This window comes from Canis lupus, chromosome 32 (assembly GCF_011100685.1).
Source record: "Canis lupus familiaris isolate Mischka breed German Shepherd chromosome 32, alternate assembly UU_Cfam_GSD_1.0, whole genome shotgun sequence".
Taxonomy (NCBI): domain Eukaryota; kingdom Metazoa; phylum Chordata; class Mammalia; order Carnivora; family Canidae; genus Canis; species Canis lupus.
The window spans coordinates 39,211,702-39,237,275 of NC_049253.1; the positions used below are offsets into that span (position 1 = coordinate 39,211,702).

Genomic DNA, 25,574 nt, shown 5'->3' on the forward strand with positions numbered 1-25,574 from the left:
AGGCAGAGGGAGAAGCAGGCTCCATGCACCGGGAGCCCAATGTGGGATTCGATCCTGGGTCTCCAGAATCAAGGCCTGGGCCAAAGGCAGGCGCCAAACCGTTGCACCACCCAGGGATCCCTATATGCTAATATATTGTTGAGTGTTTTTCTATCTGTGCTCTTGAGAGATATTGACCTTTAGTTTTCTTTTCTTGTAATTGTTTTGGTTTTGGTGTTAGGGTACTGCTTACCTCACAGAAATAGCATATAAGTACAGCTATTTTCTAAAAGAGATTGTAGGGAATTGGTGTAATTTCTTCCTTAAATGTTTGGTAGAGTTTACCAGTGAACTCATTTAGGTCTGGTTCTTTCTGTTTTGAAAGGTTATTAATTACTGATTTAATTTCTTTAATAGATTTAAGCTTGTTCAGATTATCTGTTTCTTCTTATGGAATTGGTCCATTTCATCTGTGTTATAAAATTTGTAGGAATAGAATTGTTTATAATTCTATATTTTTTTTCTTCTTTTGAAGCAGAATCCGATTAGAATTTTTTCATACTTATTTAAATAACTCATATCTAACATAAGTGTAGTATTCTGTGTCTGCCTATTTAAAATTTAATCTAAGAACAGGGTCCTTAACAGATTTACTTAGAGACCAATCAGATTTGAAAACATATGACTTAAGAGATAGATTGTTAAATCTAACCTAAGAGAGATTTTCTTAGAACTATCTTGGGTGGGAGACAATGTTTTCTTGTGAACATTCTATCTAGGAAGAATTACAAGAAAAGAGTAAGTGGTTTAACAAATTCAATTTTTACAGTCTGCTTTAAAACTTTTATGTTAAAAATAAAAGAGTATAAAAGCATAACATCACTTCCAAGCTTTTCTCTACACAGTCAAGCACTTATTCATTGTTTTTTAAAGGTTTGTCTTATTTATTTATCTATCTATTTATTTATTTAATTTATGAGAGAGAACACAAGCAGGCAGAGCTGTAGGCAGAGGGGAAAGGAGAGGAAGAAGCAGGCTCCTGCTGAGCAGAGAGCCTGATGTGCGGCTCAATCCCAAGACCCTGGGATCATGCCCTGAGCTGAAGACAGGTTGAGACACCCAGGAGCCCCAGCACTTGTTTATTTTATGTGTCTGGCAGGATGGGGTTTGGTTGTGGTCAATCTGTGCCTTTTGCAACACCCCTGGCACACTAGAGGAGGTGGGAATGAGGATAAATTAGTCTATGAAAGGCTACCCCACCCATGCTGCACCCTTCCAGAGTGAAAAAAGACTAAAGAGATGTGACCACTACATGCAACACATGATCCTAGATTAGCTCCTATAAAGGAATACTAATCTTTATCTTTTTAATGTCCTTAGGATTTGCAATTATATCCCTTCTTTAATTTTGATATTAGTAATTTGTATATTATCTCTTTTTTTCTAAGTTGGCCTGGCTAGAGGCTTATTGATTTTATTGATCTTTTCAAAGAATCAGTTTTTGGGTTGTTGATTTTTTTTAAAATATTTATTTATTTATTATTTATGATAGACATAGAGAGAGAGAGGCAGAGACACAGGAGGAGGGAGAAGCAGGCTCCATGCCAGGAGCCTGACGTGGGACTCGATCCCGGGACTCCAGGATCACACCCTGGGCCAAAGGCAGGTGCTAAACCGCTGAGCCACCCAGGGATCCCCTGGGTTGTTGATTTTTTCTGTTGATTTCCTATTTTTAATTCCATTGATTTCTGCTCTAATTGTTATTATTTATTTTATTTGCTTACTTTGAATTTAATTTGTTCTTTGCAAGAAGAGACTTTGCAAGATGTTTAGATTATTAGTTTTAGATCTTTTTTTCTAATTATGCATTCAATGCTATAAATTTACTTCTAAGCACTACTTTTGCTAAATGCCACAAATTTTTATAAGTTGTATTTTCATTTTCATTGTGTCAAAAATATTGTTAAATTTCTCTTGAAATTTCTTCTTTGGTCTCTGTGTTATTTAGGAGTATGCTATTTTATCTCCAATTATTTGGGAATTTTCCAACTATCTTTTTATTATTGGTTTCAGTTTCAATTCTGTTGTATTACTGGAGTAGACAATGTACTTTTTTTTTTTTTTTAAAGATTTTATTTATCCATTCTTAGAGACAGAGAGAGAGAGAGGCAGAGACACAGGCAGAGGGAGAAGCAGGCTCCATGCAGGGAGCCTGACATGGGACTCGATCCCCGGTCTCCAGGATCACACCCCGGGCTGCAGACTGTACTAAACCTCTGCGTCACCAGGGCTGCCCGAATGTATGTTTTTTATTCTTTAAAAATTGTTAATATCTACTTTTGGCCCAAAATGTGGTTTTTCTTAAGGAATGTTCCATGTAAACTTAAGAATATGTATTCTGTTTTTAGATGAAGGAGTCTGCATATGTCAATTACTCCAATTGATTGATGGGGCTATTAAGTTCAGCTATGTCCTTACTGATTTTCTACTTGCTGAATTTGTCCATTGCTGATAGTTATTGAAGTGTCTTCAGCTGTAATAGTGGATTCATCATTTCTCCTTGCAGTTTTATCAATTTTTGTCTCATATTTTGATGCCCTGCTGCTAAGTGCATACACGATAAGAATTGCTTATCTTCTTGGAGAATTGATATCTTTATCATTATGTAATTCCCCTCTTTTCCTTGTTCTGAAGTTTGCTCTGTCTGAAATTAATGTAGCTACTCCAATTTTCTTTTGATTAGTATTAGCATGATATTTCTTTCTCCATCTCCTTACTTTTAATCTATATGTGTCTTTATATTTAAAGTAGGTTTCTTATAGACAGCATATGGTCAGTCTTGGGTTTTGATGCATGTTGGCAATCTCTGTCTTTTATTTTTTTTATTTTTTATTTTTTTAAATTTTTATTTATTTATGATAGTCACAGAGAGAGAGAGAGAGGCAGAGACACAGGCAGAGGGAGAAGCAGGCTCCATGCACCGGGAGCCCGACGTGGGATTCGATCCCGGGTCTCCAGGATCGCGCCCTGGGCCAAAGGCAGGCGCCAAATCGCTGCGCAACCCAGGGATCCCCAATCTCTGTCTTTTAAGTGGTATACTCGGGCCATCAATATTTAAATTCATTATTCATATAGCTAGATTAATATTACCATGTTTGTACCATGTTTGTTCTTCTCATTGCATTTGTTTTTGTTTTTTTTTGCTCTTTTTTCTGCCTTTTGTGATTTTAATTAAGCATTTAAAAAATAGTGTCAATTTCTCTCCCTTTTTAATTTTTTTTTTAAATTTATTTATGATAGTCACACACAGAGAGAGAGAGAGAGAGAGAGAGGCAGAGACACAGGCAGAGGGAGAAGCAGGCTCCATGCACCGGGAGCCCGATCTGGGATTCAATCCCGGGTCTCCAGGATTGTGCCCTGGGCCAAAGGCAGGCGCTTTTTATTTTTATTTTTTTTTAAATTTATTTATGATAGTCACAGAGAGAGAGAGAGAGAGAGAGAGAGAGGCAGAGACACAGGCAGAGGGAGAAGCAGGCTCCATACACCGGGAGCCCGACGTGGGATTCAGTCCCAGGTCTCCAGGATTGCGCCCTGGGCCAAAGGCAGGCGCTAAACTGCTGCACCACCCAGGGATCCCTTCTCTCCCTTTTTAGCATACAAATTATTTCCTTTTTTTTTTTTTTTTTTTTTTTTTTTTTAGTGGTTGCCCTAGAGTTTGCAACATACATTTACAACTAATCCAAGTCCACTTTGAAATGACACTATACCATATCATGGATAGTAGCACAAGAACCTTATAATAACAAAATAGTCCTAATTCCTCCTTCTTGTCCTTTGTATCATTGTGATCACTCATTTCACTTATATCTAAGCATATGTATATACACATATATATTGTATATATTGTTGTTATATCATGTATATATAACTGAATGCATTATTCCTATTATTTGAACAACAGCTGTTACAGTAATTAAAAGAAAGTTTTTTTTTATCTTATCTTCCCTTATTCCTTCTCTAAATTCTTCCTTTCTTTATGTAAATCTGAGTTTCTGACTATATCATTTTCCTCCCCTCTGAAGAACTTTTAACATTTCTTGCAAGGCAGGTCTACTGACAACAAATTCCTTCAATTTTTGTCTGAGAAAGTCTTTATTTCTCCCTTACTTCTGAAGGATAATTTTGTAGGATATAGTTCTAGATTGGTGGGAGGTTTTCTCTTAATATTTTCTCTTAATATTTAATATTCTTGCTTGTATGGTTTATAAGAAGTCTGCTGTAATTCTCATCCTTGTTACTCTGTGTTTTTTCCTCTGGCTTCTTTAAAAACTTTTTGTCTTTGATTTTCTGTATTTTGAATATGATATGCCTATGGGCAGGTTTTTTTGATGTCTGTATTGTTTGATGTTTCATGAGGTTCCTGGATCTGTGGCTTGGTGTCTGTCATTAATCTTGGAAAATTCTCAGCCATTATTACTTCAAATGTTTCTTCTATTTCTTTCTTTTCCTTCTGGTACCCCCTTTATGTATGTTACACCTCTTACAGTGGTCCTAAGTTCTTAGACATTCTAGTCCATCTTCTTCATTTTTTTTTTGTCTTTGCATTTCAGTTTTAGAAATTTCCATTCACATTTCTTCAAGTGGAGGCACCTGGGTGGCTTAAACAGTTGAGCATCCAACTCTTGATTTCTTGATTTCAGCTATGGTCAGGATCTCAGGGATGTGGGATTGAGCACCATGTCAGGCTGTGCGCTCAGTGCAGAGTCTGTTTCAGATTCTTTCTCTCTGTCTCTCTCCCCCTCCACCCATCCCTGCTCGCATGCTCACTTGTACCCTCTTTCTCCCCCTCTCTCTCACTCACTTGCTCTCTCTCTAAAATGAACAAATAAAAATCTTTTAAAAAACCCAAACAAACATTCCTTCAAGCTCACTGATTATTTTCTTGTTCATGTTGTCTGTTGATAAGCCTATCAAAGACCTTTTGGGACACCTGGGTGGCTCAGCAGTTAAGCGTCTGCCTTTGGCCCAGGGCGTGGTCCTGGGTCCTGTGATAAAGTCCCACATCGGGCTCCCCTGGTTTTTCTAAGTTATTTTGTACATTTTTCAGCAGCGAAACCAAACTGGGTCTTCAGCTTTATCCGCATTTCTTATAAGGGAAGAGCCTTTATACAACTGGACACATTTTGGTTTTTCCTCATTGAGAATTTTAACCCTTTTGCATTCTTTCTACAATAATTTGTAAACATATTTATTTTTCCTTTTTTTTTTTTTTTTTTTTTACTTTTCAGGCCGAATATTTTATACTGCACTTATTTGTCAAAATAAAGATTCTCACATAATGCTGGTTATCTCTGGGAAAAAAAAAAAAACCCACAGGTTTCTTCCTCTGTGTCTCTCATGAATAAATAAAAATAAATATAAATATTTATTTATTTATTTATTAAATATTTATTTATTTAATAAAAATCTTAAAAAAAAAAAAACAGGGGATCCCTGGGTGGCTGGGGATCCCTGGGTGGCTCAGCGGTTTAGCGCCTGCCTTTGGCCCAGGGCGTGGTCCTGGAGTCCCCGGATTGAGTCCCGCGTCGGGCTCCGGGCATGGAGCCTGCTTCTCCATCCTCCTGTGTCTCTGCTTCTCTCTCTGTCTCTCTATGTCTATCATAAATAAATACATAAATAAATCTTAAAAAAAAAAAAACCTCCTTTGTTTCCTTACAGTATTTTTCTAGGATTTCCTTTTGATTTCATCTTAGAATTTCTGTTTTTCTGCTTACATTATCTATCTGTTTTTGCATGTTGTCTACCTTTTCCATTGGAGCCTTTAGCATATTAATCATAAGGAAATTCCTAGTCTCATAATTCCAAAATCTCTGCCATATCTGAGTCTGATTCTGATGCTGGCTCTGTCTCTTCAGCTGCATTTTTTTGTCTTTTTAGTATGAATTTAAGTTTTTTGAAAGCTAGACATGATGTACTGAATAAAAAGAACTGAGATAAATAGGCCTTTAGTGTGAGGGTTTTGTGTTTATTTGACTAGGAGTTAGACCGTGCATGCTGCTTGCTGTAACTATAGATGTCAGAGGTTAAAATGTCCTCAAATGTCCTTGTTTTCTCTCCCCTTTTGTCTTTGGGTTTCCCTAGAGACGTCTTAGGGTCTTTGACATGCATTTATTTCTGTTGTAATCTCATTATTATATAGAAGCCTACTGAAGTCATGGGTCAAGGTAAGGTGTGGGGAGAAGGGAAGCGTTCCCTGTAGTCCTGTGATTAGGTCTCAGTCTTTTAGTGAGCCTGTGCCACTGGGCTCAGGCCCTCCCAAGTGCTCAGTTTTGTTACCCGCCACTCCCCTCACCCACTGCCACCTTTAGGTGAGAGAGGAAGGGGCTGAGTTAGGTATTTCCCTTCCCAGTTGGTAAGATTCTGGTATACAACCCAAGGTGTAGAGGGGCTCTGATTTAATAGTGTCTCTTAAAGGCTGGATTTGTTAAGAAGAACAGAATGCTCTGAACATCATTTCCAAATATGTACTTTTCCCCTATTCCTGCTAGAAACACAAGATTTTTCTGCAGTCTTCACCCTGAGAACCCACTGGGGCTCCTAAAGGTAAAACTCACAGAAGTATGCAGCCCCAACCTGGAGTTTTTAATTCATAAGTTTGTCCATGTGAGCCTCTAGCAATTAGAATTTTTCTTCCTATTACTGGCTTAAATGAAGGGTTTCCATTCCTGGACTTCTCTTCCTGTAAGCTGTGATTCTGTATATTTGCCTCTGCTGTTGACCTCACTTCTCAGGTGGACCTAAGTAGAGTTGTTGATTGTTAAGCTTGTTCAGCTCTTTTCGTGTTGTGAGGACAGAGGTGACAACTAACAAGCTCCTCACATACTGCATTGACTGTTAATGACCTCTCTAGAAGATAGTTATCAGAAGTCCTAAAAATGCCCTTGGATTCAGTAAGATCATTTCTTGAAATTGGTCTTGAGAAAATAATCAGAGATAGCTACAAAGGTAAATACATGAAAATATTCACTGAACATTATTTATAATAGCAAAAAATGGAAAAAATACAAGTGTCTGACAATAGGGCTTTGGTATAAAAATTATGAAACATCAGTGTAGCCATTTACAGTTATTTTTTAACTAATGTTTATTTTTTATTTTTTTTTAAAGATTTATTTATTTATTCATTCAGAGAGAGCGAGAGAGAGGCAGAGACACAGGCAGGGGGAGAAGCAGGCTCCATGCAGGAAGCCCAATGTGGGACTCGATCCCGGGTCTCCAGGATCACGCCAAACCGCTGCGCCACCGGGGCTGCCCCCTTAACTAATGTTTAGAGGGAAATGTTCATGGTTAGTCAAATGACTAAAAATCCAAGGAAAAGTAGTATATATATACAGATAGCCTGTCTCTCCGTTTTGTCTGAGGCCCCAAAGCCAAGAATAATACAGACATCCTAAAGCAAGGTACTAGACCACCTATGCAGCACCAGCTAAAAGATTGTGAAACCAGTTTTGCTACTTTTAGCTAGTCAATTCAAGGTTTAACAGGGGAGGCTAAAAGTTGAAGAGGCCCACAGAGAAGTGTTTAGAAGAAACTTGCCAGTATGCTCCAGTCCCTTCACACTCCCACACCTTAAGTGGAGATGGAGGAACTTCAGGGAAATACTCTAGCAGAGCTGGACAAGTGTCCCCTGGGGTTTGATTTATGAGTCCTTTTAAGAAAATTTCATAGTCAAGTGCCTCTCTGTAACGGGCAAAGTGGAAAAGAGGACTGCCTTGGTGGCATATGGTACTACCCTAGTGGAGGGCAAAGGTAAAACATGTGCTTCCATGGCCCAGTTACAGGCCTTAGGAAAAAAAACATTTTATTTTTTTATTTTTTATTTTTTTTAATTTTTATTTATTTATGATAGTCACACACAGAGAGAGAGGCAGAGACACAGGCAGAGGGAGAAGCAGGCTCCATGCACCGGGAGCCTGACGTGGGATTCGATCCTGGGTCTTCAGGATCGTGCCCTGGGCCAAAGGCAGGCGCCAAACCGCTGCGCCACCCAGGGATCCCGAAAAAAAACATTTTAAAAGGGATGCCAGCATGATCTTCATCAAGGTATAAATGCTGGGAGACCAGGGCTGGGCAGGGCTCATACACCAGTTCACTTGCTAGTGAAATCCCCAGAGTTCACCCCAGGGACCACTCAAGCAGGGCCTCACCTTCTTCCTCTGCTTTCCTCCCTTTCTTGTCTCCAACCATGAAGTGGCCCAAAGCAGCATCTAACAAGTGAGGAAGGAGTAGGGCAGAAAAGGAAGAAGACTTAATACTCCTGTTCATTGAAGCCTTCCAAGCGTGAAACAGTCCTCTCCATTCATTCTGTAATTTTATATGTTGCAAAAAGACAAGAGGGAAATACCTCAAAGTGTTAAAATGTTAACAGTGTTTATCTTATGGCACATAGAATTTTTTCATCATGTATTTTTTTTAAATTTTTTTTAATTTTTTTAATTTTTTTAATTTTTAAGTGAAAACTTAATGCCTATATCATCAGAACAAAACATGTATAATTCAGAAAATATGTGTTTTTTTTAAAGTGACCCTTCAAGAATTAATTTGTCTATAAAATATTATCAGGCAATTAATCCCTCAATAAATATGTTCTTGAATGGTATAATTTCATTTGAGGCCTTGCCCTTTCTAGGAATTCTTTGTTAATTTGTTAAGTTGGAAATTTAAAATTTTATTATTTTCATCAAAATGGATCCTGTCTTGATTAAAAAATAAATAGTGATTTAATACTGACAATAGGTCATTTGCCTTATATACATTATTTCTAATCCTCACAATAATCTAGCAGGATAGATTGTATTGTCCCCATTTTTAAAATGAAGAAAAGGCACTTTAGAGAAGTAGTGTTGCCCAGGGTCCCACAGCTCGTACACAGCAGAGCCAGGATTAGTACTCAAGTCTGTTTGTGCTGTGCTGTCTGAAAATTCCCAGAAAACTTATATGTTCTTTCTCTGTCCTCTTTCTGTGTTTGTATTAAAGAAGACTTTTGGTTCACACATTGAACTTTTACAAAATTGGTACATGGGATTGGATTAGTCACAGTCCTTGGAGTTGACACTCTCATTGTTGATCCTTATATGGCTTTATTTATTTGATTGTTTAAAATAACAACACAACTGAACACATTGCCCAGCCCAACAACCCAAACTCTACCAGTGACTTACCACTGTGTTCCTCTCCATTCCACCCCCAAGAAGTAGCCACTCTCCTGTAATTTTGATACAGTAGTAATGTATAAACAAATCTTCAGCATAAAAGTAGTTAAATATGTACCTGTAGAGATTTTTAATATAAATGGAGTACTACTATACACATTGGTTTACAACTTGCTTTTTTTAAAAATACTTAACATTTCTCAGAGGTCTTTCTGCACAAGACCTAAGGAACCAAATTCTCTAAATTTATTGATAAATTAGGACAGTGTCTGGGTATATTACATTGTCTGCTTTGGTTCCACAACCTCTAGGGGATCTTTGCCACAGCCTTCAGATTCCTTGATTTGGGCTAAATATGTGTGATACCTGGAGATAGTTCTTATACCTCTGTGGGTAGCTAAATCTTATACATATTTCAGGACATATGTATGCACACTGCCACCCCATACACACAAAGAGCTCAATGAATATCATTTGTTGAATGGTTAACATTTGTTATTATTGTGTCAAGTTTACCTTTCCTTTAGTTAAAAATAACAATGTTGTTTGCATAGAAAAGTAATTATTCTTTTTAAATAATAGACCTAATACTTTATTTGAACACATACTTATAACAAAGAAATATTTCCTTTAAGTGGTAGGTATAAAATTTACTGAGATGTAACTTTCAGTAACTTTCAGACTCGCATTTTTGCCCCAATTTACTAGCTGCTTATTTTGCTTTGTGTAAGTATTTAATTTTTCGAGATTTAGTTTGAGCCTCTAGAATCTCATTTTATCCTGCTCCTAATATTTACTCCCATGGCTCACTTAAACTTACCGTACTGGGAAAACTCAAGAGAGAAAGAATTTTCTTCTTCCAGGCTTATATTAGGATCAATTCTAGAGCTACCATATTGCCTTTTTTTTGAATGTCAGTGTTGAAGGTATTAGTGTAAAACCACGAAGGTAAATGCTTTCCTCCCAATTGGGTTCCAGAAAAAAGGTAAACTATTAAACATGTTCCCTCACCCTTATAAGAAGCTGTTCAAAAAACTGTTTGGAAACAAAAAGGAGATGAGTTTCTGACTGTGACCATGTAACTTTCCCCTGCAACTAGAAAGAATGAGGATATTTCTACTTACATCAAGAGGAGCATAGTAGCTAGAATGCACAACTAGCCCTGATAACTTCTTAGCAGTGGCTTACCCAGGTACTAACATGCTGCGCTGTAAGTTATAGCACCTCTCCGGTGATTCTAGATCAGTAAATATGGAGCATATAAAATATATTTCTATACTAAGGGAAGAGTGAGGTGCAAACCAGCCATTCTTGGATACTTCCTATGCACACACATTAAGCACTTCTCGTTTCTTGTACCATCCTTGTAAAGTGAGAGGTATTTTCTTCCTTTTTAGAGATGAGGAAATGGAGATTAAAATAAGCATTCCTCTTGTTATGAAATTATATTTTCATGCATTTGCCTCTCATATTAATCTGTATGGTCACCACAGCAGGCCAGGTATATTTGTCATTTTACTTCAGTTTCTAAGGGAGTGTCTGGCATGTAGTAGGTGTCCTGCAAGGTTTCCTAAAGTGTGAAAGGTAACTTGCCCTAGATCACATAGCAAAAGAATGATGCTCTTTTCAAAAGCCTGTGCTCTTTTCCACTGTACCCCACTGCCTCTCTGCTCCCTGTCACCTCAAGAATGGGTTAGGAAACAGCACTGGCATTTGTGTAAATAACTCTTTAGTGGTTTTAAAGACTCCCGAGGTATATTTGACTTACAAATCGATCTTTGTTTAATGCTTCTGCGTTCGGGGTAATTGCCCTCATGTGATTTGTGAATTACTTTCAGTAATAACCAGGCTATAATTAACTCAAGGTCAGTTGCTCAACTATATTATTTAGTCTTTGCCCATATTCTGTAGTTCTGTGATCCTAAATTTGGATACCTTATAGCCTGCTAATCACATTTCCTAATGAATTTATCCAGTGAGAGTCAGGCAGTGTACCAAAGTGGAAAGATCATGGACTTGGAAGTCAGATGACAGTCTTTATCCCAGTCTCACCATTTGTCCTTTGTGTAATTTTACCAAACTATTTAACCTCTCTGTGCCTCAGTTTTCTTATTTCTAAAACGGAAGTAATTATTTCTATCTTATAGGGTGGTTTGAAGATTAAAGTTCAAATGAGATAATATGTAGAATGCCTGATGCATAACAAGCACTAGATAAATGGTGCTTTTATTTATTTATGTAGACACTTTGGAATGATGAGCCAAGTCTATGAAGAGAAAGTTTGGTTAGAATAAATGTAGTCTAGAACTTGGTACTAAATACACAAAAATACAAAGTTGCAGTATGGGAGATGTGGCTTATTAGTAACATGTGGGAAGGGCCTCCCTTGAGGTCTCAGTCTGAGTCAGCAGTATTATGTAGCAGCCAAAAAAGGTTTTAAAGATAACATCCTGATCCTCCCAGAGAGGGACAGTTCTTCTCCACACAGACTCTCCCTGGATTCTCTGTTTCAGTTTTAAGGCATGAGCATTTAAGGGAATCACTGATTAAGCAGTCTGTCAAAAGAGACACAATCAGAGTGTTAAGAAATCGTGAGCCCATGACACATGAAAAGAGTAGATGGCTTGAAGAGATTTAGCCTGCGCTGTGTGTTACAAAGTGGAGATTAGGGGAATGGAGGTTGAAGTGATAAAATAAGCATCAATTTCTAAAGGATTATGTTCGACTTGTTCCCTGTGACTTAAAAGGTAAAATGATGACCAGGATATAAGTTGTATGGAAGAGATTCAATTAGCCTTTCTCTCAAGGGATTAAATGTATATAAAGGGATCCCTGGGTGGCGCAGCGGTTTAGCGCCTGCCTTTGGCCCAGGGCGCGATCCTGGAGACCCGGGATCGGATCCCACGTCGGGCTCCCAGTGCATGGAGCCTGCTTCTCCCTCTGCCTGTATCTCTGCCCCTCTCTCTCTCTCTCTCTATCTCTCTATCTCTCTGTGTGACTATCATAAATAAATAAAAATGAAAAAAAAATAAATGTATATAAAAATTGAGACTGCCTGCCTTGGTTTTTGGTGATCATGCAAAGGTCAGATAAGTATATTGCTAGGGTGCCATAAAGGAAATTCATTGTCATTTCTTTTTTTTTTTTTTTAATTTTATTTATTTATGATAGTCACACAGGGAGGGGGGGAGAGGGAGAGGCAGAGACACAGGCAGAGGGAGAAGCAGGCTCCATGCACCGGGAGCCCGACGTGGGATTTTATCCCAGGACTCCAGGATCGCGCCCTGGGCCAAAGGCAGGCGCCAAACCGCTGCGCCACCCAGGGATCCCTCGTTGTCATTTCTGTTTGGAGATTAAACTAGAACTAGATGATCTTCAAGACTCTCCAACCTTGATATTTTTTTATTTTTATACCCATGCCAAGTGTAGAGTGTGGAGTATATAGTGATAACCAAACCAAATCCTTCCTCTGTAAAGCACCTTACATTTTAATTGGAGGAATAGCATACATTTCAAAAGTTCTTAAAAGTGTTAGGATGAAGTCATAATAAGAGAATGTCATAGGGCTGATTATGATTATTTGCTAAGTGAATGTTAGAATTCAATGCTTTTCAACCTTTTTTTATTACTTCAAGTTTTAATTTAAATTCTAGTCAGTTCACATGTAATGTAATCTTGGTTTCAGAAGTAGAATTCAGTGATTCATCACTTACATGTAAAACCCAGTGCTCATCTCAAATCTTTAATCCCTCTTTAATCCCCATCACCCGTCTAGTCCATCCCCCACCCACCTCCTTCCAGCAACCATTGTTTTCTGTAGTTAAGAGTCTCTTTCGGTTTGCTTCCCTCTCTTTTTTTATGTCTTATAAAGCACTAGTCACTCTCAAACTGAGTGCCATAATCTCAGGGAGAAAAAATATTTCTGTTTCCAGATTATTATGCTATCATTTATAATAAATGTCAAGGCTTAAAATTTTTGATAATTATCAAAGCTTATTAAATAAACTTGTTAATGGGCAGATGATATGAAAGTCCAGGTGCTACACTGAGATTTTAAGGTTAGAACTAAGGCAACTGAAGATCGCAGTAGGATAAAGTTTTATTTTTATAAAATTTTTTATCTTATTCCATAGCAGACATTATGTCCACCAGGGTTAAGACAGGACAAAACCAGTATTTGGTGAAATTAGATCATCTGCATAGAGATAAATGCTCTTACTCATAAGAAACTGGTTCAGCACATGTGAGATCAGGGGTATGTGGGAAATCTCTGTACCTTTCATTCAGTTTTGCTGTGAACCTAAAACTGCTCTAAAAAATAGTCTATTAAAACTGGTTCACATCTTTATTATTTTAAATTAATGGAGCCAAATTTAGTAATTAAACGGAGTCTAATTTATGAAACTCTGAACTCATGGCAATTTCCAGGAAAAGTGACCATCAATAAACTGGAAAGACCATACTTACCCACTCATTCAGTTAATCAGAATTCTTAATATCTTCAGCTCAATGTTATATGTAGTTTGTCAGTGGGGTTAGGAAGAGAAGAGGATTATAGGCTTATTTCAATAACATCAACACTTGTTTGTCATGGACCCTAGAAAAGCAAAGCCGGTGTTCATTCAGCAACCAATGTATATGGCAGGCTTAACTCTACATTGGGACAGATACTTCCGGCTAAAGTAGCTTGATGATGACTGATGACTTTCTATCCATGAGTGTCCAGCTAAGACCATCTGCTCTCCAGAGCAACTTCAGATTATCATTTGGTTTCCCTTTTTGAGGTGCCTATTGGGAACATCTGTAGTTCTTAGTATATTATAAATATTTATTAGGGAATACTTATATATCTAAAACTCATTTAAAAAAAAACTCATTTAAGGGGCACCTGGGTATCTCAGTGGCTGAGTGTCTGCCTTCAGCTCAGGTCGTGATCCTGGGGTCCTGGGATCGAGTCCCACATTGGACCCCCTGCAGGGAGCCTGCTTCTCCCTCTGCTTGTGTCTCTGCCCCTCTCTCTCTATCATGAATAAATAAATAAAATATTAAAAAACAAAAAGTCTCAAAAATATCGAATGTCTCTTTCCTCATCAGTAAAATGGGGGAGTAAATTAATTCATCTCTAAAGAGTTCCTTACTTCTAAAGTTCTGTAGCTTTATTTTTTTTTAAAGATTTATTTATTTATTCATGAGAGACACAGAAAGAGAGAGAGAGAGGCAGAGACACAGGCAGAGGGAGAAGCAGGCTCCATGCAGGGAGCCCGACATGGGACTCGATCCCAGGTCTCCAGGATCACACCCTGGGCTGAAGGCAGCACTAAACCGCTGAGCCACCAGAGCTGTCCAAAAGTTCTGTAGCTTTATAAAATTAGTTCAGCCCTAAACAAAGTATTAGAATTAATTTTTTAAATTTTATGTATTCATGAGAGACACATACAATTATTTATTCATGAGAGACACACAGTTATTTTGTGTTATTTTGCCTGGACATAGTTGTAAATTTTTTGCCTGGACATAGTTGTAAATTTTTTTTTAAGATTTTATTTGTTATTTCTTTGATAGCACAAGCAGGGATAGTGGCAAGCAGGGGGAGAGGGAGAAGCAGGCTCTCCACAGAGCCAGGAGCCCAATGCAGGGACTCTATCCCAGGGCCCTGGGATCACAACCTGAGCCAAAGGCAGATGCTTAACAGACCCTCCCAGGCACCCATAGCTGTAAATACTTAATGACATAGTGTGCTATCCATACTACATGGTTAAAATCTTTTTGATGATTTAAAATAGATGTGTATAGTTTGATCCTATGTGTATATCCTCTAATTTATAAATATGGATACATAAATAAGTATACACATATTTATAAATTAGATACAGCACTGTGTTGATTATTGATTGGTTATTATTGATTATCCCTGAGTAGTAAGATTACAGGTGATTTTTTTCTTCTTTTTCCTCCATAATTTCTATTTTACCAGCTAAATTAATTTTACAATAGAAAATAGCATACAAATCTAAAAAAAAAACCAAGGTGTTTTGTGAATTGTTTTAATTCAGCACTCTATGAAACCTAACACATTGAAGGAAGATCCAACAAGGGACCTGAAACAACTTCTCCAAGAGTTGAGAAGTGTGATCAACGAGGAACCAGCTGTGCCTCTGGGCAAGCCTGAAGAAGAAGGGAGAGCACCATCCCTGGGAGTCTCATATGTGGCTGTGTAAGACTGGGTGTACTGCAGAATGGTAGAGCTGCTCTCATCAGGGGTTTGCCATTAGTTGTCTATGTGGTATTGTGTCAGAGGTTGAGGTTTAACTTCAAAGAGTATCTGATGTTACCAGGGAAGACAATATGAAAGTGGAAGAGCTAAGCCAAAGTAAAACAACTTGATATGAAGAGCAATCATTACAGTTACTCTGTTCAGAAAGAAATAAGTCAAAGCAAGGTGTTAGCCAAAGTCACGTTAGTATAGTAAGTTGTAGTTCCCGACAGATTTTACACCCATAAGCTTATTTGATCATCACAGCAACTGTTTGAACCAGGACAGGGCAGAGTTTATTTATCTCATCTAAAAAAGTGAGAAGAAAGTAAGCTTCACAAGGTTGACATGCTTGCGGCCACACAGTTCAATGGTGGAGCTAAACCAGAATCATGAGAATTACAAGTATAATCTAATAGGGTTCAGGTATAACCTAATAGGAAAATCCTTGGTTCTCTAGGGATTCATGCCAATGACTTATACCAGATTAGTAAAAGGTCACACCCAAAAATGACTGAACCAGTTCACCAGCCCTTCCCTGTAGATACCTGCAGATATCAATGAGATTCTCATATTCTTTTCAAATAATGTTTTAAAATTTTATTGTGTGTTATTATTAGATTAACAAATCATTTGAATAGAGTATACGCTATATGATACACAGTGTACAGTATACAGTAAATACACTGTATTTAATACAGAGTACTAATTGTATACTGGTTCTTAGTATTGTAACAGCTTATTGTAATATTCATTTTCTGGATATCTGGCAAATATCTAAAAGTAATACTTTCTGAAATAATACACATATATAAACAATCTCCAGTTTCTTAAGGTGTCCAATTATATGTGAACCTGAAGTAGCTAAATATTAACTGGATTTATTTAATATATATTAATAGTATTATTAGTCGTAATAGTGAAAGAGCACAGCCCGGTTACGTAGCATAACATTGCATTCTCCGAATCATATGTCAGAAACATTCCACTGGCTGCTCCTCTGAGGAGTACATATATGTTCAGAGCACTTTCATTTTTGTGGGAACTCTATAATATGCCTTCTAAGCCAGGGCAGTATTACTAAGCTCATTTGACAAATGAGGAGGTTGAGGCATAGATTGAGTTGCCTTCTTCTCTGAAGCAAAGCAAAAGCCAAAAGTAACAGTTAGAGCCCCTGGCTCCCAGCACTAATCATTCCACAAAAATTGCTATGATTTCCCTGATCAAAGGGTTTCCAGCACTTTAGCCACTAATTGTGGACTTGAACTCTATTGGACTGTATTGAACATGAATATATTTGGCTCCTTCCTTTAAAGAATGTATGTTAAGGGGATCCCTGGGTGGCGCAGCGGTTTGGCGCCTGCCTTTGGCCCAGGGCGCGATCCTGGAGACCCGGGATCGAATCCCACATCGGGCTCCCGGTGCATGGAGCCTGCTTCTCCCTCTGCCTGTGTCTCTGCCTCTCTCTCTTTCTCTCTCTGTGACTATCATAAATAAATAAAAATTAAAAAAAAAAAAAAAAAGAATGTATGTTAATTTGCTGTAATTGTACAAATGACCTTGTCACCAAAGCCTCATCTCAGCCTGAAGCTTTTAAGGGTCTATGAAAGCATGTCTGAGTTGATAAAATCCAGGGGCAGCTTTCTGCAAAATTTGCTTGGAGGCCTAAAATCTATTGTTGTGCTTTAAGGAAGAATTTTTTTTTAAATGTTATTTATTTGTTCATGAGAGATACAGAGAGAGAGAGAGGCAGAGACACAGGCAGAGGGAGAAGCAGGTTCCATGCAGGGAGCCCAACGCGGGACTCAATCCTGGGACTCCAGGATCACACCCTGGGCCGAAGGCAGATGCTAAACTACTGAGCCACCCAGGGATTCCTAAGGAAGAATTAAATACATATGAGCAATTAATTATTCTAAAAATACATGGAATCTGGAAATTGTTCTTTGTATAATTAACTGAGAGTTAACATTTATCTATACAGAGATGATAGAGTAAGATATTGCATTACTGAATCAAGCCTGAGATTAGAGATAATCTATAGGTAAGAAGAATCTGAGATTCTGAGTCTAATTAATTGTCCAAAGAATTTTTTTAGATTTCCAGGGAATTTGTGAAGTCTGGACAGTTTACATGGGGATTGATGGGCATTTGGGCTTTAAAGTTAAGGCTGTTACGTTAAATCTAAGGCAGATTCAATGTAATGTATTTTCTAGAAATCAGGAATTTTTTTTGGCTTATTTTAAATTTTGCTGCTGTTTACCCATATGAAGATATTTACATAGTATGCCATACCAAATATAGAAGAGTTTTTTCTATATTTGTACTCATTTACAATGGCTTATATAACTTTTGAGAGGAAAGTAGTCTGGAAGGAAAGTCTAAGAACCTCAGTATAGGATTCTAAGAACCCCACAGAGAACATTGTGTTTTCCTCAGTAATTGAATAGCTGAATTGTTAAATGAAATCCTAAAAAGAGCACAAAGAAATGAAATCCGTAACCTCTCAACAGAGACAGCCTCCTTTTTTTTAGCCAAGGAGGAAAACAGCTAATATTAATTTGTTACTCATGTAAGACACAGAGGACATTACTGTCGGGTCTTCATCAGCCCACACTGCCTGCTGCAGTAGGGACCTAGTTCCCTGGTCTGACATTGAAGGAGAGCTCCCTAACTTATCAGCAGCCCCCTTAGCTCCCATAGTGTGCTCTAACCCAAACAGACTACTCCTGGTTCCCAAAAGGAGCCCATTCCTTTTGTTGTTAAGCTTTTCTTCACATTGTTTCTCTACCTGGAAGAGCCAGTGGCCCAGTCTCACTCTTTGAATCAGTGTTGGTGTAAAAGCAACATTCAGAGAAACAGTGTTGTCTTATCATTAAGTAAAAATTACACCATGTAGCCTTCATCTTTGCCATCCTTTTGCCAACAGAAGCAACAACTCATTAAGGGACTCCACTGAAGGTAGCAAATCCAGTGACACTCTTAGCAGGTAAGAAATGACCTTACCAGCCCCTGACTGTACAGGACTCCACATTTCTACTATTTACTCCTTATTTCAATAGATTGTTAACTACCTGTGATGTGCCACCCTCGACGTTAGGTCCATAAAATGTAACAGTGGGCGAGACTACATGTGTTTACGGTTTATTGACTGACTGCCTTCCAAAGCCCAAATGCCCAAAAACTGACTTTTATCTTTTAGATTTTTATCCTCCTAAAAAGAAATAGAGATATCAGAGCCTTTCATATATCTTGGGAATATGAACATGAATTATGTTTAAATCCAGTTAGGCAGAGGCTTATTCATTGTGGTGTCTTCAGCACCAGCCATTTGCCTGACACAGAGTAGCCATTTAGTAAAACGTTTGTTTCGTGAGTGAATTAAGACAGTATTATAAATACTTTCTTACTGTCTCCACTGCTTGATCAATACATACAGTGAACTTGAATCTTTCTAAATGTACCTTTCTCTTAAATGAGTTGGCGTGTTCTTCTCACCTAGCCATCTTACATGACGTGGAGCCTATTAATAGTATCTGCAGCTATCTACTGCATATTTTTATTGACATTTTCTAAGTGCTTTAGACTTACTTCATTTAGTCTATCTAACTTAATCTTTGACTTACGCATTATTATGTCCATATATGTGTTAGAAATGAAGACTCAAGGTTGCTTAAGCAACTTGCCAGGGTCATATAGCTTGTAAACAGTGGAACCACGTTTGAACTCTGGTCCTGCCAGCTCCTGAGCTCAAGCGTATGAGCACCTCTGTGTGTCTAGACTGAGCTCTCTGGGAAGGAGCCCAGTCCTCAACATGAGGCACAGAGCGGCTACTCCCCTAAGATATGTGAAGCTCTGCTATAGTTTTTCCATGACCAGCATGTCGTGGAAATCTGTTCCTTTCAGCAATGGTGTGTTTGTGAAGCAAGAGAATGAGGAGGAAAAGCTGGGACCTGGCCCCTTCCTATGTTCAAATGGGAAGAAGAGGTTTTCTTTCTTTCTTTTTTTCCTAAGATTTTATTTGAGAGAGAGAAAGAGAGAAAGCACAAGCAAGAAGGAGGGAAGAGCTAAGGAGGAAGGAAAGAGAATCTGAAGCAGACTCCCTGCTGAGCATGGAGCCTGATGATCTCATGACCACAAGATCATGACCTGAGCCCAAACCAAAAGTCAGGTGCTTAACTAACTGAGCTGCCCAGAAGCCGTGGGAAGAAGAGGTTTTCACATATTTTATAGAAGCTCTGAAATGTATGAAACACACTAGAAGATTAAAGATGCATTTAAATACTCTCTACAATGGCAAATTGGCCATTTAAAAAACTCACACATAAAGAAATGAGAAAGAATATCATAGTTACTGTTTTACTACAACAGTTCACTGTCATTGCATCATCTTTGCTTTTACTCAATACCTTACAGCAACGTTTCTTCACTTAGAAACCTCTGCAACCTTTTAAGTTAAATCAATATAATCCATATACCAGAACAGAATAAAAAATTAAAGAAATGAGCACCTCTGGTATGTGGCTTTGTGCTTGAATTATTCTGAGAGCTACATGTCTCAGAAGTGTTGTGGAGAATTGACTTTTCTTATTTTGTTATATTATTAAAACTTAATGAGCAACATTATGACCTAAGGAAGATTTCCAATAAAGGCTTCGAAACATCTAGCTCCCCTTTACACATCTCCATATGGATGTTTCAGGAGCTGAAACATAAAGACTAGAAGATCATAATGACCAAAATGAAACAAAGGCAATCATTTCACAAAACCATTCCCCCCATCTTGTCTTCTGTTTCTGTCAATGGAGTCCTGCTTTCCAGGGCACCTCTAACATTATCTTTGATTCTTCTTCCTCCTTTGTCTTGTTTCTCTAGCCACTAAATCTCATTAATTTCAACTCTAAAACAGTTCTCAAAATCATTTTCTTCTTTGTACATCCTCTCCAGCTGCTTGTTTTAATTCCCTGTGGCTGCTGTAACAAAATTAGTGGTTTAAACCACACAGATTTATCTCTCTTACATTTCCAAGGAAGCCCAAAGTCCTCAATCAGTTCCACTGGGTGAAGTTAAGATGTTGGCAGGGCCACACTCTTTCCAGAGCTCTTGGAGTTAATCCATTTCCTTACTTTTTTTTTTTTAATTTATTTATGATAGTCATACAGAGAGAGAGAGAGAGGCAGAGACACAGGCAGAGGGAGAAGCAGGCTCCATGCACCGGGAGCCCGATGCGGGATTCGATCCCGGGTCTCCAGGATCGCGCCCTGGGCCAAAGGCAGGCGCCAAACTGCTGCGCCACCCAGGGATCCCCATTTCCTTACTTTTTTCAGCTTGTAGAGTTTCATTCCTTGCACTCTAGGTCATGACTTCTCCCTTCATCTTCAGATAGCAGCATAGCACAGCATCTCAAATCTGTCTGCTGAGTTGCCACATTGTCTTCACTGTCCCGAATGAAATCCCCCACTGCCTACCTCTTATAGACCCTTGGGTTAACCTCCCAGATAACCCAGGATAGTCTCCCCACCTCAGGATCCTTAATTTCATCACATCTGCAGAGAGACTCTGTTGCCATGTAAGGTAGCACTTGTATGTTTTTGAAATTTAGAAGCAGATCTACATGGTGGCCATTACTGAGCCCACCACACTGCATTAGGCCTTGTTCCCTTTCTTAGGCTATGGTGGTGGCCTTGATGGTGTTTAGTGTGGCTGTTTTAGAATTTCCAGTCTGTTGCATGTTCTCGTCACTTCTATATATCAATTTCAAATTGATCTGCCTAAAGCACACCTCAGACTATTCAAAGGCACCCTACTGCCTACTGCAGCAGAAACAAACTGCTCTGATAATTAAGGCTATCCATAATATAGCCATGAAACTTCCTTTCCAGGGCTTTTCTCCTAATGTAGCTATTCTCAAACTTTTTGGTCTCAGACCCCCTTTGTAGTCACAGATATTGAAGATTCCTAAGAACTTTTGTTTGTATAAGTCATTTCTATTGCTATTCTAAGTATTGGGAAATAAATTATCATATTAAGCATTTTAAAAATGTAAAACCCTTTGATATACATTTAGAAATAACTATATTACATGTTGACATAATGGCATTTTATTATAAAAATAACTTTTTCAAACAAAAAATCGTTGAGAAGGCATTGTTTTACAGTTTAATATGTGGCTTAATAAAAGACAGCTGGGTTCTCATGTCTACATTTGCAGTTAACCTCTTGTGGTGTCAGATACTGTGATATCTCTGGGAAACTCCACTATACACTCGTGAGAGACTGAGAATTAAAAAGATGATAATAATATCTTAGTGTTATAATTAAAACAGTGTTGACATTACAAACCCCCTGCAAGAAAACTACTACCATAATATTCTTGTACCGTTACCCAAACCACAGAGAACAGTGTGGTTTATTGCAACTCGATTTAACTAAGTGATACTTTTGTAAAGTGATATTGCTGTTGCCAAAAGAGGTTCCTGTTTTTGTCTTTGTGGGGTTTTTTTTTTTTCTATTTTAAAATAAGCTACTGGGATTGTATCTCTTAGAATCTATGAGAGAAATACTTGGGTTATAAGCTATTATCACCAAAAAATGAATTGTATAACCAATATTGTATAACCATTCTGCATGTCTATTCTGCAGAATGTTCATAGGTACTGAATGCATAAAAAAAATAATGCAACTTTGGATCTCCCCCTTAGGGTATTTTAGGATTTCTGCAATTTAGGATCATAGCTGCCATCTTTTGTTTATATTTAAGATGTCACTTTTGTGTGCATTAGCTTGCTTCTGTCCATAAATCTAAGCACTGTGTTTGTGAAATGGAATGTTTGCATGACCATCCTTATGTTCCAGAGAGCCAGTCACATTACACACAGGAGACTTGGAAGATCCATCTAGTTGCTTTACATTCCCATCTACAGGTGAGTAGTCAATGAAAGTACAGAAATTGGGCCTGCCTAAAACTCTGCAGTGGCTTCTCATTTTCATGAGAGTAGAAGCGGGTATGACTGTATGTAGCCTGTAAGTCCCCATTAACTCTCCAGTCTCATTTCCTCCTCCTCCTCCTTCTCCTCCTCCTCCTCCTCCTCCTCCTCTTCCTCTTCCTCCTCCTCCTCTTCCTCCTCCTCCTCCTACCCCTCCTCCCCCTTTTCCCCCTCCTCCCTTTCCTCTACTCTGTTGCATCCTCCAAGGCCTTTATGCCACTGTCCCTTGCATTGCTCAGATGCCACCTACTCACTGAGACTACTCTTACCACCTTCTGTAAAGATTGTAATTCTGCCATACTCCCAGTCACCCTTTTTCTTTTTTTAAATCACACTTAGTATCTTTCAATACATAACTTACTTATTTATGTTGTTCATAAAGATGACTGTGTCACCTCCTGCTAAACAAAAGCTGCACAAAGGCAGATGTCTTTGTTTGGTTTCCTGATATATACTAGGCACATAGCAGGTGCTCAATAAATACTTATTGAATGGATGAAAACAAAAAGAATTGAGACAGATGGTTCTCTTTATCGTTTCCAAAGACTTATAATCCTGTCTGCAAAATAAGGAGGTCAAGGAAGTAATTGAAAGATAACAGAAGCTGTTGAAAAGCAAAATGTCATAACAGACTGGAAATGGAAGAGAAAAATAAAAACATTACAAGAGAAAGCCTTGAGAAAGATAGAAATACAATAGGCATGACTGAAATCACATAGACTTGAAATCACCAGACCTCTTAGAGAAAATGACACAAAAAGAAAGATGAAAAATAATTACAGAGAGTATATTAGATTTGGAAGGTATAACTTGTCATCCTAGAGAAGATAATGAAATGAATGGGAAAGAATGAAACTGAAAATGATATTCAACAGAAGTCTAGGTATAAATCTGGACAAGGATACAAGGAAAATGGAGGTGTGAGGTGAAAGAGATAAAAGAAAGATAAGTTTCCAGGTTTTCTTGTTTTTATACAAGATTGTCAATATATATCTAAAATCAAAAACATAATAGTTTTAATTATTTATTTATTTTTTTAATTTATGTATGATAGTCACAGAGAGAAAAAGAGGCAGAGACACAGGCAGAGGGAGAAGTAGGCTCCATGCACCGGGAGCCCGATGCAGGACTCGATCCCAGGTCTCCAGGATCGTGCCCTGGGCCAAAGGCAGGCACTAAACTGCTGCGCCACCCAGGGATCCCAACATAATAGTTTTAAATAAAATGTCAATTTTTAATTTTTAAATAATCTTTAACTTATGAGAAATCTTTTATGAACTAATATTTTGAAGAAAAAGCATTTATTTGAAATTAAATTATTTGAAATTTCACTTACATGTTTTTACTGTTGTTTTCATAATTACTCAAGAGAGTACAACATATATCTTTGCCTTATTAGATTAATACACACGAATGCTTTTACCTTTTCTCCTGTGTTGTGAGTACTTCAGAGCATCTTAATTCCATTCACTATCCTTTCAAGTTACATATAATTGTTGTCACATATATATTTTAACTATAAAGATGAATACCACCACAATGGATAATTTTCATTATTTTGTACAGTTAACATCCATTTAGTTATACCCACATACTTATAATTTACTTTCTATCTGGTATCGTTTTACTCTTGTGCCTTTAATTTTTCCTTTAACGGAAGTCTGTTGGTGATACACTCTCTCAGTTTCTGTTTTTCTGCAGTTGTCTTTATTTCATTCTCATTTTTGAAGGATATTTTTGTTGAGTATAGAATTTCCAGTTGACATTTTTCCTTCACTTTGAAAATGTTCCTTTTTTTTTTTTTTTTTTTTGGCTTCCATTGTTTCTAAGAAGTCAGCTCTAAGTTTAATGGTTGCTCATTTAAATGTAACCTATTTGTTTTTGCCCTTTTGGCAGCTTTAGGATTGTTTTTGTCTCTGGTTTGTTTTTCGAGGATGTTTTTTAGCAGTTTTTATTATATCCAGTTATGGTTTTTCTTTATTAAGAAGAGCCCATTTGGGGTTTGAAATAATGCTGCTTAAGTCTGTGCTTGTCTGGGATTCCATTATCTAGACCTTGTGGGTCTGCGTCTGTGATCTGTATTTTTTTCTCTCGGTTTTCTGCTGTGTCATTTTTTTCTTTTTAAGATTTTATTTATTTATTCATAGACACAGAGAGAGAGAGGCAGAGACACAGACAGAGAGAGAAGCAGGCTCCATGCAGGGAGCCCGATGCGGGACTCGATCCCGGGTCTCCAGGATCACACCCCAGGCTGCAAGCTGCGCCAAACCGCTGCGCCACCAGGGCTGCCCTCTGCTGTGTCATTTTGTCCCCTTCTATGCTTAGTTATTTTTATCGTATGATAGATATATTTGCAAAATTATACAGATACTCTGCAGCCTAGAATAAGGCTGCCTTCCTCCAAATAGCATTTGTGCTTGCTTCTGGTAGACAACTAAGAACACCATAGCCCCAGGTCAGTTTAATCCAAACAGGAATTAAGAGAATTTGAAGCTGGACCCCAGGACCCCCAAGGGCAGGTCTTACACCTTTGCAGTTCTAACCCAAAGCCTTGGGTATTTATCAGAATGTCCCCTCAACCCCATCATTGGGAACATTCACTCATGAAAGTTTGACTTTTTAAGAGGGGCAGTATGCTATTTTTTTTTAAAGATTTTATTTATTTATTTATTCATGAGAGACACAGAGAGAGAGAGAGGCAGAGACACAGGTAGAGGGAGAAGCAGGCTCCATGGAGGGAGCCTGATGTGGGACTCGATCCCGGGTCTCCAGGATCAGGCCCTGAGCTGAAGGCGGCACTAAACTGATGAGCCACCTGGGCTGCCCCGTATACTATTTTTAATTAATTCTGTCCTTTTACTTTTGTTCTTGCCAAATTTTAGCAAGTCCATCTGTGAAAAACTCAGCTTCTCGTTCATTCCATTCTTCTCCCAAGAAGTCTCCAGTTCACTCACTCCTAACTAGTTCAGTTGAAGATTCAGTAGGTTCCACATCACAATATAGATCCACAAAACCTGTTCATTCATCTGCTTCTGTTAAAGGTAAGAATGATCTGGTGTCACTGATGAGATTAATTGATTTCCTGCTCTGGTGAATTGAAAGTTCTTTTCCATAATCAGAATTAATAAACTTTTACATGGTGAT

General features: G+C 38.1%; 1 protein-coding gene across 16 annotated transcripts in view; it reads left to right on the plus strand.

The window, feature by feature from the left end:
* Positions 1-25,574, plus strand: part of CCDC158 (coiled-coil domain containing 158) — a 127,331-nt gene that overhangs the window by 97,210 nt on the left and 4,547 nt on the right. For 13 of the 16 annotated variants that reach the window (XM_038582390.1, XM_038582391.1, XM_038582388.1 and 10 more), the window contains 4 exons: positions 15,245-15,405; positions 18,374-18,433; positions 22,300-22,367; positions 25,313-25,471. In XM_038582390.1, coding sequence (XP_038438318.1) covers positions 15,245-15,405; positions 18,374-18,433; positions 22,300-22,367; positions 25,313-25,471 — 448 coding nt within the window. Of the gene's footprint in view, positions 1-15,244; positions 15,406-18,373; positions 18,434-22,299; positions 22,368-25,312; positions 25,472-25,574 lie in introns of those variants that run through there. The other 3 variants (XR_005382942.1, XR_005382944.1, XR_005382943.1) reach the window with 3 other exon arrangements.